The following is an 18735-nucleotide window of genomic DNA, read 5'->3' as shown; positions in this document are numbered from 1 at the left end:
CTTCCTTTAGACTTGGGGTTTTTTTGTTTTTTTAAATCAAGAGGTAATACCTATTTTTGTGTTTTCTTGAATGGATTGTTTATTTTGGCTGTTGCTGACAAATTTATTTTTTGAAGGAACTTCCAGTACAATAAATTTTGTTGATCAGATGATATTTATGAGATTTAAAAATGGCTGTTTTTCTGTATAACTCAGAAGACTGTGGATTAAGATGTACAGAAAGTAACTGATATTCTCATTTTGAACAGGTATGAGTGACTTCAGTGAAGACGTGCTGAGTCCCATGAGAGAGGACGCCCCAGGGGAAGCGAGTGTGCCCTCCGGGTCAGGAATGCGTTTTCCTTGGCTCCCAAAGCTTATAGAGAGTGTGGGTAAGCAATGTGGCGAACAGCCGTTCTGCCTTCAATGCAGGGGGGACGATAGGATTCAACATGGAGGGATATCAAATGAATAACCAGGCTGGTTCACTTTTCAAGGTAGGAGTAAATGAGAGTTTTTAATGCTGTAGCAAAAAAGAAATTAAAAAAACAAATTCTTTTTTTTCTTTTAAAATTCTCTTCATTTGAATTAATAACAGTCAATTATTTTTTCCGAGCACTTATTATATCCCTGGCTTTGGCTTATTATTGGGGCCACATAGATGAAGAAGATGAGGTCTCTGGCATGAGGAGTACATACCTAGGAGGTATTTTCAAGAAGTTTCTGTTGAATTACATTGGAATAATTCCTGATAGAATTGATCTATAATAGATTTTGAAAGAAGACTATTTCCTCCCGTTTTCATCTAATGTAAATATAAGCGAGTTTTTCTGTGGGATAAACTCCATATAAGAACATATAAAAGAGGCAGTTATCTGTACGTTGGCGTGTCCGGTGGTGTAATTCCAGGAATGCATTTAAACCAGCACTTTTCTTATTGCCCCCAAACACATCTTTCTTAGCCTAGTCTTCTCTCCCCTGACCGCCTTTTTGTGGCTGATGGGTTATAGGTGAGTCTTTCTTTCTTGCTTGATAAGAGGGAAAAAAAGTTTAATTAAATGGAAAAGAAAACGTGCCAGACTGAGAACACGTTCAGTGGCAGTCCTAATACCAGGCTCTCTAACTACTGGACAGTTACTGTTGTCAGGTAAAATAACAGGTCATAAGGCAGAGGGTGAAGAAGAGCTGTGAGTCACCCAGTGTCCTAACCTTTGATCTTGTGCCAGTTAGTCTCCTTTGTCAGATTATCTTGAGGTTCCTTCTTCCTTGATATTCTGTGTCCTAAAATATCCAAACACAGAAAGAAAAGAGGGCGTTTGAAAACAATTAGTCCCAAGTAAAATGCTAACTTATAAGTTAAAGTGGCTCATCTCTTTACAGTGAAGTGCATTTATGTAGTGGTGGCTTTAATCTGAATTTGTTGTTGACGTAATAAACGTCCAAACTCGTAAAGAATTTTTAGAAGAGTTGAGCCCAAACTGTGAAGCAAGAGCTCAAATGCTGCTTCTTTCCCCTTAGCTTCCAGAGTTCAGCTCCTGTTTCTTTATCTTTTGATCTAAATCTCATCTCATGTAACTATGTCAGTAAATTATCTAAATCTGTGTGCTAGGCATTTTAAAGGAGAGGAAACTGAATCTCAACCATTTAAGTGCTTTCCTGAGGAGTCAAAGCCTTGTCTGTCTCAAAGCCCATTCTTTTAATGACTGAAAATATGAGAAAAAATAAAAAACAACATGTAAAGTACCGAGCATAGAGCCTCATGCATTGCGAGTATTGGAAAAAGAATAGTTTCTTCCCTCTCGTCTTATTTTATATTTGCTAATTAACGCAGATGGCGTAAAGACTGTTCCCTTCCATCCTTCTAGTGACCGGAGGGAAAAAGGAGAAGGACTTTGCCCAGACAACAAGTGCTTGTCTAGGCTTCATCCAGGAAGCGCTGCTGCAGCACCAGTGGCAGCAGGCGGCGGAGTACCTGTGCAGCTACTTTCAGGTCCTGGAAGACTCCGACAGCAACAAGAGACACGCTGCGCCCGAGGCAAGTACAGGGCGCGGCTGTTGGGAGCGTCAGCCTCTGCAGCGCCACCCAGGGCAGCTTTGGCAGGGCCCCAGATGGATTTAGAAGTAGTTTTAGCGTTTGTATGGGGACATTGTTTTGCACACTCTTATAACTTACTGTGATTTTGAAGGAGATTCAAAGTAGTTTGGGCTCTGAATTCTCAGAGTCCCCTAATATTCGTTCATTTATTCTAATAGTTCATTTTCCCCCTCTCTGTAGGATGCTTCCTGTCATCATACAGACATGTTATTTATCCGTCTAAAAATCATCTCTGACCCCCTCTCTCTCCGTTGGCCGTGCCCCGTTCTTCCCCTCTCCCTTTCAGCAGAACTCCTTGAAAGAGCGTGTGTACCTGTTCCCCCCAGACAGTCTCCAGTTAGGCGTCCCTGACCACCAGCGTCACCATTTCCCCCAAATGCTTTGTCAAGGTCAGCAGTGCTCCCAGTTGTGAAATCCAGCGGCCAGTTCTCAGTGCTCGTCTGCCTTGATCTGTGGCAATAGAGCATTCCCCCCTGGCTTCCGGACCCCAGCCTCGCTCTCAGTTTTCTCTCTGGCCTCGCTGGCTGTTCCTCTGTCCCCTTTTCTCACTGCTCCTCTTGGCCTTTCACTCAGGAGTGGCCCAGATTCAGGCCGTAGTCCTCCTCTTTATCTGAACTCACTCTTGATGATCTCATCCCGTTTCATGGCCTTAAATTTGGTCTCTGTGAGGCAGATTCCCAGTTGTATACCTGTGGCCCTGATGTCTCTCTCTCTCATTTCCATGATAAAGAAGAGCTCCAAGTTCTGTCTCCAAAGCTTTGGTGCTCTGGGGAGGAAATATATTTCATCAACATTTGTCCATGGCTGATAAAAATTCTTAGATTGGAGTTCTACATCTAGGTTCCATGTAGTCAGTAGTTAGAAGGCTTGTTGAAGTCTCGGGCAGTATCTGGTTTGTAGATAATCAAGAGGAGATCAAGAGCAATGAAGAATGGAACCCAAGTTTTTTTTATTTTTCTCCTAATTAAAATTTTTATCTTCAGTGTGTATCTTAACTGCCCATCTCTTTAGACTACTAACTTAAAAAATGGCACTGTTGTAGTGATCTTGCATTTTGATTCAGTTGGTAGAAAAGATTCTACGACACAGTAATAGTTTCACTGGGGGAAGGACAGTAAAATGTTGGTGGAAGTGGTATCTAGGAAAAGAAATGATAAGTTGCTTTTTAATGTTGTAATCAGAAAAAAATGGTTTTCTTAGACGTTGGTTAAGGCTAAGATTTTAATTTTTGTTAGTAATTTCTGTCTTGACAGATTATTTGGAAACTCGGAAGTGAAATTCTCTATTATCATCCCAAAAGCAGTGTGGAGACTTTTAATGCCTTTGCTGACAGGATGAAAAATATTGGCGTCGTGAATTACCTAAAGGTGAGCATGTGGCGCCGTGACTTCGCCTGCACAGTGCTTGTGTGAACGCAGTAACTTGTCTCGGCGGTGAGGTCGGCACCCAGGTGAGAGGCAGGGCGGAGAGGTGAGAGAACCCGGAGGGAAACAGTGCGGTGAGAACCGTGTGCTTCTCCGTTTCCAGTTGTCTGCCCTGTTCTCTGGATGAGATGCCGCCTCTTCGTATATCTCGCTGCCAGCGCCCGTCCTTCGCGGGTGGCGCCTGTGTTCATTAGGGTGGTGGCCGCATTCTCACGCTTTGCTTACGTCCCCTGAGCTCTAGGACTTGGCGCTTTTGGAAGAGGGTAGAGCTAAACAGATTGGGAATTTGAATACGTGAAAATGTCTTCCCCCCAGCTTTATTAGGATGTAATTGACAGGTGGCATCACGCAAGTTTGATGTGCCCAATGTAACGATTTGATACGTGTATACACTGAAAGGATTATTACAATAAGGCGAGTGAACGCGTCCTTTACCGTTTTATTGTCAGTATGATGAGAACATTAAAGCTCTGTCCTCCCAGCAGCTTCCAGGTGTGCAGTTCAGTGTTAATCAACTACAGTTCCCACTGTGCGCGTTAGGTCCCCGAAACTTACTCATCTCATAACTGAAAATCGGTGCCCTCGGACCGACATCTTCCCTTTTCCTCCACCGTCAGCCCCTAGCAGCCCCCGCCTGCCCTCTGTTTATGTGGCTCTTGCTTAGCGTCGAAGGCAGGACACTGTCTTCAAAGCCCAGGTTCTTTTCTGTACATCTCGCTGTCTTCTCTCTGTGAGCTTAAATAGTTCTGCTCTCATTTACACGTGTGTCTCATGTATCTTCGCTCTTGGCTAGAGCGAGCTCTGATGACAGGGACGGTGTTGTAACATCATGTGTGTCCTTCCAAGGTCTCAGCCCAGCATACGCTGTGTTCACTGAGCTTTCCGGCGAATGGTTATCTGCGGACCTGTGAGTCAGGGGGCGTTTCTTACTGTTTCTGCAGATCTCCTTACAGCATGCGCTGTACCTGGTGCATCACGGGATGCTGGGCGACGCCAGCAGAAACCTCAGCCAGGCGGAGACGTGGCGGTACGGTGACAAGTCATCTTCCCAGGAGGTGCTGATCAACCTGATCCAGGCCTATAAAGGGCTTTTGCGATATTATACGTGGTCTGAAAAGAAGATGGAGTTATCCAAGCTCGGTGAGTGGACGTGAGCAAACTTTCTTATGGTGATGAGGCTGGACCACAGGGATCTTAAGGGGTGATCTGGCCCCCCAGCTGCCCGGCTGAGCTTTTCCCAGATGCTCCAGAGGATGGACGTATCTGTGGATGTAAAATTCTCAGTCATCCTTTATGTTTGTGATAGATCAAAGAACTTTTCAGACAGAAATTAGACAATTCATTAAGTTTACGGCCATTTTCGATACATTGGTTTTTTCAAACATGATTCCAAGAAGGTAATCGTTTTCTTCAGCAGACATTATTGCATATAGTCAGTGTTTCTTGTGGGTTTGGAATGGGGTTAGTGTGTTTTATAATGGTTCTAAGAATCCAATGGTCAAAGAATAGAGCAGGATAAAGTTGTTCCATCTCTGTACGAAGGTCCTAACAGACAGTTTTCTTGACCTCCTGATCATACCAAAAACTGACCATGTGTCCTCCTCAAACTGAGTCCCCTTTCTCTTCACTTCTCAGTGGGCATGGCACCATGCTCTTTAGAGCTGTAGATTCTCTGCGTTTTCTTTCTCTTGTTTAGTTTTTTTCTGCAGCTTCTCTGGGACTAACCCCTTTCTGTGTGCTCATTCTCCATTCAGATATCAGTCCTGGTATTTACTGTGCCCTGTGTGCTGAGCAGTGTTTCCTTGTTATGCTTATGGGGAAAGCAGTATTTCCTTGGTCTCTGGTCACGTGATTTTACTAATCCCAGCATTCCCTTCCCGCTTCCTGTTTTTGAGCTCTTCCAGGCCACCTCTGAAATGCTGTCTCATCAGGACGATCGGGTGTGACTTGTGCCCTCTGCCCTTCAGCCATTACACCCCTTCTTCTCAGCCCTTAAACCTAACAGACCAGCCACGTGTTCAGCCTGTGTTATTTGGTTCTTCATCTCTTGCTCTTTAGTTCTAAGTTTTTTCATGCGTATCTCCTTGTCTAGACCAGCCAATCCTTTGAAGTCACGTATCTGTCCTGCTTCTTCGGTTAATCTTGCCTTAATGCCTGCTGTAGTATATTTTAAAGGCTTGCTGATGTTGATTAGGTAAGTTTTCAAGTCAATATTGACTTCTCACCATGGTTAGGTAGAACTTACGCAAATATCTGGTGATGAAAGCCGTTGGAGCCTGGCATTTACACCGTCTCCTCCATGGACAGGTGATGCACTGCCTTCCTGCAGCTGACACTGTCCTGTGGCCACTGGAGGTCAAGATGGGATAATACGCGGAGCTCTAGATGATTTCCAACCTCAAGTGTCTATTTATTAGAAAAAAGTTAGGACTGACTTTATGTAACCAACATCATGAGACCATCACACATAAATGTAGGCTTAGAGTTGGCTTAGAATAATTTTCCGCTGCTCCCACGGCCCGGCCTGGTCGGATTTGATGCACTTGGTGACTGGGAACCACCTCATAGTAAGTTCACATGCCTTATACTTTCTCAGGGATCTGCCTTTTTTCTTTAAAAATTTTTCTCTCTCATTTCTTACCTACTTTCCCCTTACCATCTCATTTCCAAGTTCTTGTTGATGTTTATTCAGTGATCCACTGGGGAGATCGCTGTTACTTTTTGGCTAAAAGGTACATTGGTACTAAAAAGTATTTTGGTCTTCTATTAGTTGTTGCTTTTGAAAGATTGAGTAACTTTCTCTTTAAACCTTTAAGGCTGTAAAATATAACGTACGGTAAATCCTCACTTAACGTTGTCGATAGGTTCTGTGACCAAGTGAAATGCCAGGTAACAAAACCCGAGGCTCATTGACATAAACAGGAGTTAAGTTCCTGTGGCCTGTCATCAACAATTTATAACAAAATGCCATTGAACACAAGAGGTCATTTGAGGACCTGCTGTGTACAGAAAAAGTGTGTAAAACAGGTGTGTGATAGAATAAATCATTACACAACCAACGTCCACGAAATTGCCACCTGGATTCAGGAGCGCAGCATTGCTGTCACCCGGCAGGTTCCCCTGCTCCTTCCTGACCCCGCGGCCTCCCACTCCGCCTTCAGACAACCCCTGTCCTGACTTCGGCTATAATGATGTCCTTGCTTTTTAAAATGCTTAACCACTCAGGTGTGCGTCTGTGAACAGTGTAACGAGGTCTGGTCCGTATCTGAATGTCATATTTGCATATTTTGCTTAACATTAGTCTAACATGAATCCATATTGTCGAATTAGTTTTAGTTATGTTAATTTTTATTGTTTTAAAACATTTCATTGTATGATATTCATACAATTTACTCCTTTTCTGTATTGATGGCCATTTAGGTAATTAACAGTTTTTGGCTATTATAGATGACGCTGCTTCAGATTCTTGGGCAGGTGTACCGGCACACATAGGTGTGCGTTTCTAGAAGTAGGGCCATTGTCCCGGAGCGTGTGCATTTTCCGCTTTAGAACGTAACAGGCTGAACTCTTTCTAAAATGGTTTCTGATTCGCATTCCGCTGGTAGTCTGATCAGGGCTCTCCTCTGCCTGCAGTCGCCTTAATGTGTGTCACTGCCCGTGTCTTCATATCACCGGTTGGTGAGGTGTGGCGGCGATGCGAGGGGACACAGAGTCTGTGGTGAGACGCAGGGAGGGGAGTGACATGTCCCTGCGACGCAGTGGGAGGCTCCCCTGCTCCAGTGAGCGTGGCCCGCGGAGCCAGGACCCTGTCAGCGGCCAGCTGTTGGGAGCAGGCGGTGTCCACAGCGGGGCATCCTCAGTAGCTGAAGGTTTTTATGCTGCTCACCGTCGTGCCCAGTTCAAAACTTATGGACTTTATTTCTGGCATTTTCCATTTAATAGTTTTGGACTGCGGTTGGCTGAGGGGAACTGAAACTGGAAAGCGAAGCCGTTGGGAAGGGGAGGTCCACTATAGTGAATCCTCCACCGGTTTTCTTTTTTTGCTCATGGTATATAATCCCCTTCACATGTTGCTGGATTCAGTTCAGTTTGCTAGTGTTCTGCTGGGGAGTTTTGCGTCTGTGTTCCCTGAAATATTGTCTGCAATTACCTCGTGTTGTCCTTGACTGGTTTGGTGTTAGGGTAAGGCTGGCCTCATACGATGCGTGGGAAAGAGTTCCCTCTGTTCTTTTTTGGGGGAGAAGAGCTTTTGAAGACTTAACAGTATTCTTGAAATGTTATAATTCACCAGCACAGCCATCGGGGCCTGAGCTTGTCTTGTGGGTAGTTATTGATTGCTAATTCAGCAGAAGTCTTCAGTGCTGAGTGATTCTTAAAAATCTTTTATCTCTGAGCAGATAAGGAGGACTATACCTACAGCACAGCCTCTCAGAACATGCTCAGCCGCAGCTGGAAGACATCTATGAACTTTTCTGCACTGATACAGATTCCCGGAGTTTGGGACCCTTTTGTGAAGAGTTATGTAGAGGTAAGTAGACTTTTCATAAAGTTGTATTTGTTTCATTTTATTATAAACCTAATCCCTATTGATCAGAAGGAAACTAATGTTTAAAAAATTGTTTAAAAATATATGATGTATCTTTTTTTTGGTCTGAACAATTTTTGTTGATTTTACTAGTACACTGTAAATGGTACTTTGTGTTTATTTTTACCACCGGGTAATGTGTCCTAGCCAAATATTATAAGATAAATAGCAATATAGTTGTCAATGTCAACTCTATGTTATTGACCTTACAAGAAATGCAGAAAGAGCTTTTATGATTTGATGGGACATAGAAGGGAAAGAGACAGAAATCTGAAATTAGGTCACAATATATTGATTGAAGAATAACCGCTTTTAGGAAGTTCGGAAGAACGTCCGTTCACCCAGATTCATTGTGAAATGACAGACGGGCCTTGACACTGGCCACTGGGAGTAAATCATCAAAATAATTTGCTGTTTTAAATGTTTCATGAGTGTTCAAGTGATCATTGTGCTGTCAGAAGAGAGCCTGAGAAATCCCTGGGCAGGGGCAGGAATGAAAGGGAAGGAGGTGTAATTCTGCTGCGCGCCCCTTCTGGCTGGAGTTACGCGGGGCGCTGACGCTGGTTACGTCCCAGGGTCTTTTCCGGCGGCTAGTGCGCTCCGATTTGAGCACTTGACGTCTCATAGGAGCAGTTCCTATGGGGGGTTGCTGCGTTTTTCAGTAGCAAAGTGTGCCACGGGGAAACGGGAGCCCAGGCGGGCCTCTGTTGTCCGTGACCCTGCTCCGTAGAGGCTGCAGCGTGGGCTGCGGGGAGCAGACGCAGGCCTGACCCCTGTTGCCAGGCAGACGGGCTCTTTTTCAGTTTTGTGATATTCTCATACTCATCAGTAAGCATGCATTGTCTTCCGCAGAGCTGTCTCACAGCATTCAGCTAAGGTAGTTTGTCTCTATGTAGATGCTGGAATTCTACGGGGACCGGGAAGGGGCCCGCGAGGTGCTCACTAACTATGCCTACGACGAAAAGTTCCCGTCAAATCCAAACGCACACGTCTACTTATACAGCTTCCTAAAGAGAGAGAAGGCGCCAAGAGAGAAACTCATCAGTGTGCTCAAGGTATAGGGTGTCTGTGTCAGTGTTGGAGCAGGGTTGGGGAGCTCCTGAAAGCACCGCTAGTTCCTTGCTTTCCCGCTTCCGTATGGTAGCCCCCATAGAAAACGGCGGTGTCTGTGCGGCGCCCTGAGGTAAGCGGCGGGCTGCAGGTCCCAGGCTGCCCCTCGCCCCCGTCCCTGCCCCACTGAGACGCAAGGGAGAGGGTTGGTATTTCAGAAGCCCTTTGTCACCCCGCTTGGAAAGTTCTGCATTGCTATTTGTTTACAAATTGCGGTTATTGAAATTTAATTTACATACAATAAAACACATATTGTGCGTGTACACCGAGATACATTTTAGCAAATATATTCATCCATGTAAGCACCGCGATAATGGAAATACCGAGCATTTCCACCAGTGCCGAAAGTCCTTATTCTGCTTTACAGCCAGTCCACCCACCCACTCTGGCCCCAGGCAGTCACTGCTCTGCTTCCTGTCACTGTAGATTGAATCAATCTCTTCTAGAATTTCACGGAAATGAAATCTTACCCGGTGTACTCTTTTCTTGCTCAGCCTACTGTTCTTGAGATCCACTTATCCCATTGTCTCAGCAATTGTTCTTATTACTGCTGAGTAGAAGTCCATTTCCGTACATGTGTTTCTTGATGGACATTTGAGTTTTTCCCCCTTGCTCTGTGGCTGTTAGGAATGCTGCCTGAACATTCAGGTACAAGCCTTTGCGTGCACATGTACTTCCACGTTTCTTTTGGTATCTCCCAGGGAGTGGACTCCTGGGAGGTGTATGTGTGACTTCTCATGAAACTGCCCAACTGTACTGCTGACAGTCTCATTGTCAGTATCTGACAGATCAGTGTCTCCACACCTTTGTCAGCACTTGGTATTGTCAGTCTTTAATTATAGCCATTGGCTTTAGTGGTGGTGTCTCATTGTGCTTTTAATTTGCATTTCCCTGATGACTAGTGATGTTGAGCATCTTTTAATATGCCTGTTGGATATTCCTGTGTCTTGTTTTTTAAACTGTTATTTATAATTTTGACAAAGTATAATTTACACATCTTTTCTAGTTAGTACTTTTTGGCTAAGATAGCTTTCCTACCCCTAGTTCATGGAGATTCTCTTCTATGTTCGTTTCTAGAAGTGTTATAGTTTTATGCTTAGGTATATGATTTTTCAGCTAATTTTTTTGTGTGTGTGTAGTGTGAGGTAAGGTTCAAGGTCCATTGGTTTTCATGATTGTTCCAGCACCATTTATTGGAAAGAGTGTCCTTTCCCCGTTGAATTACATTGGTAACTTTGTTGAAAGTCAATACATATTATCTAACAAAAAAAAAAAACAAAAAAACTAGGTTGAACACTTACTTAGAGAAATTCAGTTTTTCCTTTAGAAAATTGCAGTGTTTGAAATTAAGAGCTCAGCAATAAGGTTAGCAGCTGGTGGGACACGGCGGAAGAAACTTAGTGAACGTATAGGAAATGTCAGGGTCACGCGCGGAAAGCAAAAAGGGTAAAAAGCACAGAAAGAGCGTGCTCATGGTGGAAAGGGCTGACGTAACGGGGCCTTGGAGCGAGGGGAGAACAGGGCAAAGGCAAACGGTCAAACCCGCACACAAGCCAAAGCCAATATTTGAGGAGCTAATGGCTAAGAATTTTCTAAAACTGACAGAAGATTTCTGGAGTTCTGGTAATGTTCTGTTTTGTTTTGTTTTTTATAAATCTGGGTGCTGATTACATTAGTGTGTATAACTTTGTAAATATTTATTGAATGATGCTCATAATTTGCATACATGTCTATTACATATGTTACATACGTATTTTTAAAACTTTCTTAATTTTTTTATTTTTAGAGAGAGGGGAAGGGAGGTAAAGAAGGAGAGAAACATCCGTGTGTGGTTGCCTCTCATGCGCCCCCAACTGGGGACCCAGCCTACAACCCAGGCCTGTGCCCTGACTGGGAATCGAACCAGTGACCCTTTGGTTCATAGGCTGATGCTCAGTCCGCGGAGCCACACTAGCCAGGGCACATATGTTATATTTTAGCAAAAAGGTTTTTGAAAAATCTTAAGTGAATTCATCCATATATAGAATTTCATATATAAGACAATGTGGTTTTGTAATAACCCAACTTACTTAATAATACTTTCTGATATTGGTATATTGATCTTGATTGATTTCCTTTTTAAAAGCTATTTAGAAGAAAAAAATTAAAAATTACTTTCTTTTTTATAGGTAACTTTTATTATTAAGTCAAAGAACCTCAGCTAGCAGACAGAATGAGTTCATTTTTAATGTGTTGGGATGAGAAATATAATTTTACTTTAAATCCTGTTTTTTGCATATTTATAAAAATAATCCTTTCTGTTCCTAAGAAGAAAAACTTAATTTCTCTCCATTGTGTAGAAAAGTTGTAAAATATTTACTTAAATATTCTTACTGTACTGTGTTCCTGAACACAGTGTTCCAAAATAGCTACCCTTCCTTGTCTTTTGTGATCAATAAATATTAAATGTCTATTCTGTGTGTTGACTTGTTTTTCCCTTCATTTTTTCTCAGTCGTGGCTTCTGAAAAGAAATTAAAATTTTAAGTGTGGTAAATAGTATAAAAATGTATAAGGAGAAAATAAATTTCCATCTTTTTCCCCTATCCCTCTGATTATCAGGGATTTTTCAAGAATAGCTTTATATAGAACACTTTCTGTATCTGAATTGAAACTGTATAGAAGCAAAGTCGCCTTTAAGTCTGTGATTCATTCACTGAGGGTCTGTTTGACAGTAAGAACTTGATTTGAAAGTAAGCTGAAATTTGAGAAGTGCCTTTGAATGTGTGAATATGACAAAATTATCCTTTCTTCCAGATTTTGTATGAGATCGTACCATCTCATAAACTGATGTTAGAATTCCATAGATTACTCAGAAAATCAGGTAAGTCACGTGTGTTTCGTGTCTCTTTTGCTGTAGACAAGCTGTAGACTGGGCGCTGGGGGTCAGCACATATGCCCGTGGGCCAAACCCAGCAGTCACGGATTTCATGACTCAGGCTCTCGGGAGCACAGCCACGCTGTTCACCTGAGCATTGGCTGTGGCTGCTCTTGCACGAGGGCAGCGGAGTTGCTCCTTGTGACAGAGGCCGCATGGCGCAAAGCTTACGTAGTTACTCTCTGGCCCGTGACAAAAAAAGGTTGTTGACTCCTGCTATAGAACATCAGACAATAGCAAAGGAGAAGTGGCTTTAATTTATAGAGTTCACCTCGTTTTAATCACTAGCGCATTGCAGCTCAGTGTGGAAAAGAACGTGTCTTCACAGGAAGAAATCGGCCTACGCCCAGTAGATGCCGAGGCCCTCTCAGTGCCGCTGCTGATAGGAGAAGCCGTGTGTGAAATGCCCAGATAGGGCAGGTGCTTTGAATAATGTTCTCGGTGTGTGCACTTGCTCCCGGGCAGCACGGGGCTGAACCGTGTGGGTCCACTCACATGCAGAATTTTTCCAGTAAACACTGTACATGCATGTTCTCCTCCCTATATTTAGTAACATTCTTTTAGCTTGCTGTATTGAAGGAATACAGTATACAGTACACAGAGCAGACACAATATGTGTTATCGATATGGCTTCTGGTCAGCAGTAGGATGTTAGTAGTTAAGTTTTGGGGGACACAAAAAGTAGACACAGAGTTTTGACTGTGAGGTTGGGAGCGGGGTGTCGGCTCGCGCATTCAAAGGTATAACCCTTTTAGAGAGCGGACTCAGCACCCCACTTCAGGAGCGTGGACTGAGTTACTGAATTTTTCGGATTCCCCCCAGGAGAGTATGAGTACAATGACTTGTTTTAAACTGTTAACCCACTCAGGGGGTTTGTGCTTCCGTACTGTGTTATCCCCTGAATATACTGTTTTGGCTCCGGGTACTTGCGTGCCTTGTGTAAACCCTGCTCCCTGTGACCTTTGCAGAAAAGGAAGAGCACCGCAGGCTGGGGCTGGAGGTGCTGTTCGGTGTCCTAGATTTTGCCGGATGCACTAAAAATATAACTGCTTGGCAATATTTGGCAAAATATCTCAGACAGACCTTAATGGGGTAAGTAAGAGACACATACTATTTATTACTAGATCAGCATCCGCAATATTTCTCAGTATTATAGCTGATATCTATCGATTTTTAAATAATCTTCTTTGCTTATGTTTTTGGATTTCTTGAACTCTGTATTCTGCTGTTCTGATTGCATCAGAAGCAAGGACATGCAAAGTCATAAGTATAAGCTACGAAAATTCTATCGAGAGTTTTTATGCTAGCAAAACAAGGACCACTACACTATTAGGGGATGTGTAGGTTTTCAGCTGGAAGTAAGGACTGGATGGGGTCACTCCCACTCTGCTAGGCGGTGGCAAAGCTCTCTGTGATTTTCACGCCATCCGTGTCTAAGATCACATGAGAAGCAGCTTTCCTCCCAGCTGTTTTCAGTAATTTTCAGTGGGGTTTTGGGGCCTCATAAATCATCCACTGTAGGTTATTTATTTAGCAGATATTCCTTAGGTCCATTGTGAGCTGGGTATCTGAAATGATACCTTTGATCATAATATCATTAGTGCCATACTTTTAGGAGAAGAAAAGGAGTGGCCCTTGTCATTTTTCCTTTGGGAGAAGAGATATCAAAAAACTGCTTAAGTTTATTTATTGTGTCCATTTTAGTTAGAAAATTCATTGTCAGTGGGAGTAGGTTTTAGGCTTCAGATCTGACCTGACCTTGGAGTTAGAACAGAGTGGATTATAAACTGTTGCTGGTGTGAGACGCTGATGCACTCACTGTAAACTACTTTGCAAATCCAAAGCACCGTCTAACCCCTTACTAACCGTAAAGTTCTTGAAGGCAGAGAAATGTGTGACTCATTTTCCCAACCTGTAGAAGGTCTGCCACAGGACTCCAGTAGGTCCTAAATATGTCTTTGCTCAGTTAGATTATTGATGAACGCTTAGCATTGTCCGGTGTGTTCATGTCTTTGTATAATAACAGCATCTGAATTTGGATAGTAATTTTTTATAGCATATGATCTAAAATAAGGTTTTAAAGTAACTTTTAATTAATAATAATAGTCAACATTTATGGACCATCACCACATATGCCAGGAGCTTTGTATGAGACCAGTGCCTTGCCGGACCAGTTTAGTCTTAATGAGAGTGCCGTGAGAGGGGTGCTGTTCATACCCTGGAGGAAACTGGGGCTCAGAGAGGTGGAACAGCTGCCAGGGTCGCATAGGTGGGGCCTGGGAGGGCCAAGATTTGAATCCAGGACTCTTGACTCCAGTCTGTGTCCTTAACCCTGCGCAGTACTGAACCGGCCGTTCAGTTGAGTGGAAAATGGGGCCTCCAGGCGAAAAGAAGTAAAAACGGAGGGGAGCTGGCGTGTGCGCCCTACAGAGGCCATGCTCAGACGTGCGCTGGGAAACGTCTTCCTGGTCAGCGCCCCGCAGACTCTCAAGTTCACGGCCTGAAAGCGGAGCTCTGTCTCCAACACAGACCTTCTGCCGACGTTTCCTTCTCCAGAAACCGCCCTGCCTGGGTTCACAAAGAGTGGGAGTCCAGGAAGAACTGGTGGCGGGGCTTTCACTTCAGCTCCTTCTGGGCAAAAAGTGACTGGAAGGAGGACAGAGCTTTGGCTTATGAGAAAGCCTTCGTAGCTGGAATGTTGTTGGGAAAAGGTACGTGTTTTCGCTTTCTTTTTATCTAGACATTGCCTTCAGGCGATTTTGAAGGTGCAAAGTATAACTGTTCCCTCACCTTATGGCTTACCTGGTGCCGTGCACAAGGGTGTTAGGTGCTAGGAAAAGCTGTTGAATAGGAAAAGGAGTCCTGGGGGGCCGGGTGATCTGCTGGTGGGGGGCTGGGTGGACTAGAAGCAGTGATTTTATGTTGCTGGTTGCAGTTGGTTTTCACGTTCGAACCTGAGCATCTTTAGTGGCCCTTAGATACAAGATACACACTGTTTGCGCAAGGAATAACCGTTTGCCTGTGCTGTGTAGAAACTGTCCTGAGATTGTCTGCTTTCTTAGAAGTAGGGAAACGTTCCTTATTGGCCTTAATGTTCTATAATAGCTCTATAATATATTGCTGCTTTACAAGCTGCCGTTGAGAGGGAATCTACTACAGTAACCGGCTTTGGGAGAAGGCTCATCGCATGTATGAATGTATATAATATGCACGTCACCTTAATTTGGGTTTGGGAGGCAGGGCGGAGGACAAGCTAAAGTTACACTTTAATTCTGATGGGTCCAAGCCATCTGTGTGTGTGTAGGAAGCAGTGCCTCCTATTGCTGACGGCTCAGAATATGCTGAGCACCGATGGGCCCAGATAATGCCAGCCGTCCTGTCTCTGTAATCGTTGGTGTGTCGGGATTGAAGCAAAATTAAAAATGTAGAAATGCATTTGAAGAGTTTGATCAGTATTAATTTTTCTTTACTTTGCTTTATTTTGTTTTTTTTTAGGTTGTAGATATTTTCATTATATTTCAAAACAAGATCATCAAGCCTTAAGGAAGAAAATGAAGCGGATGAAGAAGTTAGTGAAAAAATACAGTATTGTGAAGTCAGAACTCTGATATTGAATTTTTTTTTTTTTAGTTATTTCAAATTAGTAGCTACAGCGTAGTAGCTCAATAGATAATTATTAAATGTATTTTTTTATTTGATGTTTTAAGAAGGTAGTTTTATGTGTCTACAAAACAATTTTATATATATTTTTATATTTTTCACTGTTATAGCTAGACAGTCTCACTACCTTTACTCTGTAAATAAATGCTTTTCCTTTTTATACTGTTAAATATAACATTAAGGAATAATCCTCAAATAAAAAAGTATATCTGTTTAATCCGAGACTACACCTCTACAGCAGTCATTGTTATTTGCAGATAATTTGCCTCTTGTGTCATAGCATAGAACTGTGATCCTGTTACATGAATTTATATTCTTGTTTTCACATCTAAGTGTTAGATTCACTCCCACGAAGAATGTTTTGGTGATGAGTTCTGCTGAGGAAGTTGGGAAACAGAGATTTAGAACAGGACGCCCCCTTTCCTCTCGGGGTGAAGACCTGGCAGTGTGAGGCCGAGGGGCTGATTGCGGGCACAGCGGGACGGGGGGATGGCCGCGTGCAGCAGGCTGGGCTGCCGGGGCTCCCGGTCTGCCTGCTCGCCAGGCACTGCGGCGTTACGGCATGCTGTGGACCCCCCGCGTGCTCTCCTTCCTCTTGGAAACCGGGGTGCAGCGGCCGGCAGCTGGACGGGGGGAGACTGCCCGTGAAGTGGTGTCCCAGGTCCACACAGCAGGCCCGTGGGAAAGCCTGGCTCAGAAGCCAAGAGCAGCTTCCTTGGAATGTGAGCTGAGCTTTATCACATCTTGTGAAAACTGGTGCAGTGAGTGTTTCTCCAGATTTATTGTTCAAAGGACTAGTATTCAAATTCCGTGGAGGCTCACTGAGTTCAGAGAACGTCCCACAAGGCAAACCTTGCCTTAGAGTCACGCTAATTTTAAACCACCCACCAGAATTCTACTCTCCTTAGAATCCCCAGCGGCAGTTTGGTCCTTTCTCACTGTCTCTATAGTTACTATAGTTGGCCTACTTCAGCCTTTCTTCTCGGGCATAAACTCCCCAAAAAAGTTCATTTTCTGTATTAGTTTTCTGTTAAATATTCCTCTTCCAGCACAATACTTGGCACGTGATAATACACCCACCGACTCGACGGTCATCTATTGTAAAAATAATTATTGTGTAATTATTATATAATTATTGCGTATTATATAATCACATGTAACATGTCATAACTAAAGTATTTTGTAGCCCCACTACAGTGTTACGTATTTTAATAATCAGAAGCTCATGCTGTTGCTCTGAGGGGACCTGCTAGCTGCTCTTCTCCTACTAATTTTGTCATTATCTTTGCCCCAAACAGGAAGATCGGATTTGATCTTGCACGTCCTGTTTTACAATGGCCACGTTGTCCTTTGTGTAATGTGTGCTACAATTCTGTGAACAGACTCACTTAGAATTATTTTCCATAAAGGATATTTCTTTTGGACTCGCTGTTTTGCCCGGCAAAGGGAGCACTGGGGCATACCTGCCAATAAGAGATCAAAAAGTACCTCTCGGAGAGGCAGGTCTGAGAAGCGAAGGTGCTGCGAATTCACTGGCTGAGGGCAGTCCTGCTGTTTCTCCTCCGGCCCAAGGCTCCCAGCGCCATGACGTCGTCTGAGCTTGGGGCAGAGAACCCATGGAAACGGCACAGTCCCCAGTGGGTCACGGTGGCTGGGTTGTGTCCTACAAAGCCGCGTTCAGCTAGGTAGGATATCAAACAGCCCAGGTAGGAGAGCAGGGCCCTGTTGGTGGTCGTTCCACCTGCTCCCTCCTGACTTCTTTATTAGTTACAAAAAGGGTCATATTTTAGATACAATTTGGGGCTCTCCTAACCCAGAGCATGTGAGCACACACCGGCCAGGTGGAGGCTCCCTGTCGCCTTCACGCCGTCTGCAAGGGCTGTTTGTGGGAGAGCCGGGTGGGGAGCCCTCCTTGGAAGCCCGAGTGGACTAAGAATCTTCTATCTCATCTACGTTTCAAAGGGAAGCTTTTGCCGTTGAGGACATTTCAGGGTGGACTAGAAGCTTGGAAAGTACCAGAAGGAAAGTGAGCTCAGGTACCAAGTGTTTCCAGGGGCCCAGGCCCCTGGTCATGCCTCAGTTTGGGTTTGGGGCTGTGTGATTTGGGACCCCATGTCATTCCAGAAGTAGTTACCAGAGGCCTGTTACGTGCATGGGACATGCACGAAGCAAAAGCACATTTTCAAGTACTGAGGTTGAAACGTAGGCCAAGTGCAGAGCAATGCCCCTGAAGCAGGTATCGAGTTGGCAAAAAAGGGTCCAGATGTCTGTGCTTCCTGATGAAACTGTCCCCAGAGTCCTTTCTGTCTCCTTGTTTTCACTGGGTCACATGCCCCCCTTTTCCTTCACTGTCCCCTCTTGAGTCATGACATGGCTGTCTTCCTTTCTGAATACACGCTTTCCAGATCCCAGGACCCATACAGCTCCCCTGCCTCCCCCATAGCCCCCTCTGCCTTCCCAGGTCACCCTCAAGTCCCCGGGGGCCATTGAGCACTGAGAGCGCTGGAATCTGGGCTTCCACAGCCCGATGCTTGGGCTGCGGAAACCTGTTCTCACTCTGGGCGCTGAGCTTGGGAAAAAACGCAGACACAGCCTGAATTTCCTGGTCTCTGCCTCTCTTCCGCCCTTGTGGGAATTCTTTGCCATTTGAATGAATCACAGCACCTCTATATAGACCCTTTCTGCTAAGCACCATGCACCCCGGTAAGTCGGCAGGAGGTGCCTGGACTTGATCAGATTCATGTGTAGGGAATTGGAAGGGACAGAGACACCCCTCCCTGCTTTCACAAGAGACAGAAGGGACACTGCTCAGAAGCCACCTCAGTGAACTTGGTGGGGGGGCGGGGGGAGAAGGAAGGAAGAAAACCCCGGGTGGGGGGGGGGGGAGGCGGGAATTAGCCCAGAGCAGGGAAGCCAACCTGAGCAAACAGCAGGCTGAGCGTCACCCAGGCCAGAATGCGGAGGAGA

General features: G+C 44.4%; 1 protein-coding gene across 1 annotated transcript; it reads left to right on the top strand.

The window, feature by feature from the left end:
- Positions 1 to 208: 208 nt before the first annotated feature.
- TAF1A (TATA-box binding protein associated factor, RNA polymerase I subunit A) lies at positions 209 to 15737 on the top strand. Its single transcript, XM_090263381.1, has 10 exons — positions 209 to 371; positions 1845 to 2014; positions 3328 to 3441; positions 4440 to 4638; positions 7896 to 8026; positions 8980 to 9138; positions 11988 to 12054; positions 13077 to 13200; positions 14665 to 14819; positions 15604 to 15737. The coding sequence occupies exons 1-10, from the start codon at positions 251 to 253 to the stop codon at positions 15714 to 15716; spliced, it is 1353 nt and encodes a 450-aa protein (XP_090119507.1). The 5' UTR covers positions 209 to 250; the 3' UTR covers positions 15717 to 15737.
- The last annotated feature ends 2998 nt before the right edge of the window (positions 15738 to 18735 follow it).

This window comes from Furipterus horrens, unplaced genomic scaffold, assembly GCF_987537825.1.
Source record: "Furipterus horrens unplaced genomic scaffold, mFurHor1.1.pri manual_scaffold_15, whole genome shotgun sequence".
Classification (NCBI taxonomy): Eukaryota; Metazoa; Chordata; class Mammalia; order Chiroptera; family Furipteridae; genus Furipterus; species Furipterus horrens.
The sequence above is the reverse complement of the archived record's forward strand: the minus strand, read 5'-3'. Positions and strand labels throughout refer to the sequence as shown.

What these genes read in the sequence shown, in the direction of transcription:
- TAF1A (XM_090263381.1), top strand. Translation starts at nt 251, where the DNA reads ATGAGTGACTTCAGTGAAGACGTGCTGAGTCCCATGAGAGAGGACGCC. An exon ending in TTGTGAAGAGTTATGTAGAG is followed by an intron (nt 8,027 to 8,979) that starts GTAAGTAGACTT and finishes GTCTCTATGTAG; the next exon opens with ATGCTGGAATTCTACGGGGA. An exon ending in TAGATTACTCAGAAAATCAG is followed by an intron (nt 12,055 to 13,076) that starts GTAAGTCACGTG and finishes TGACCTTTGCAG; the next exon opens with AAAAGGAAGAGCACCGCAGG.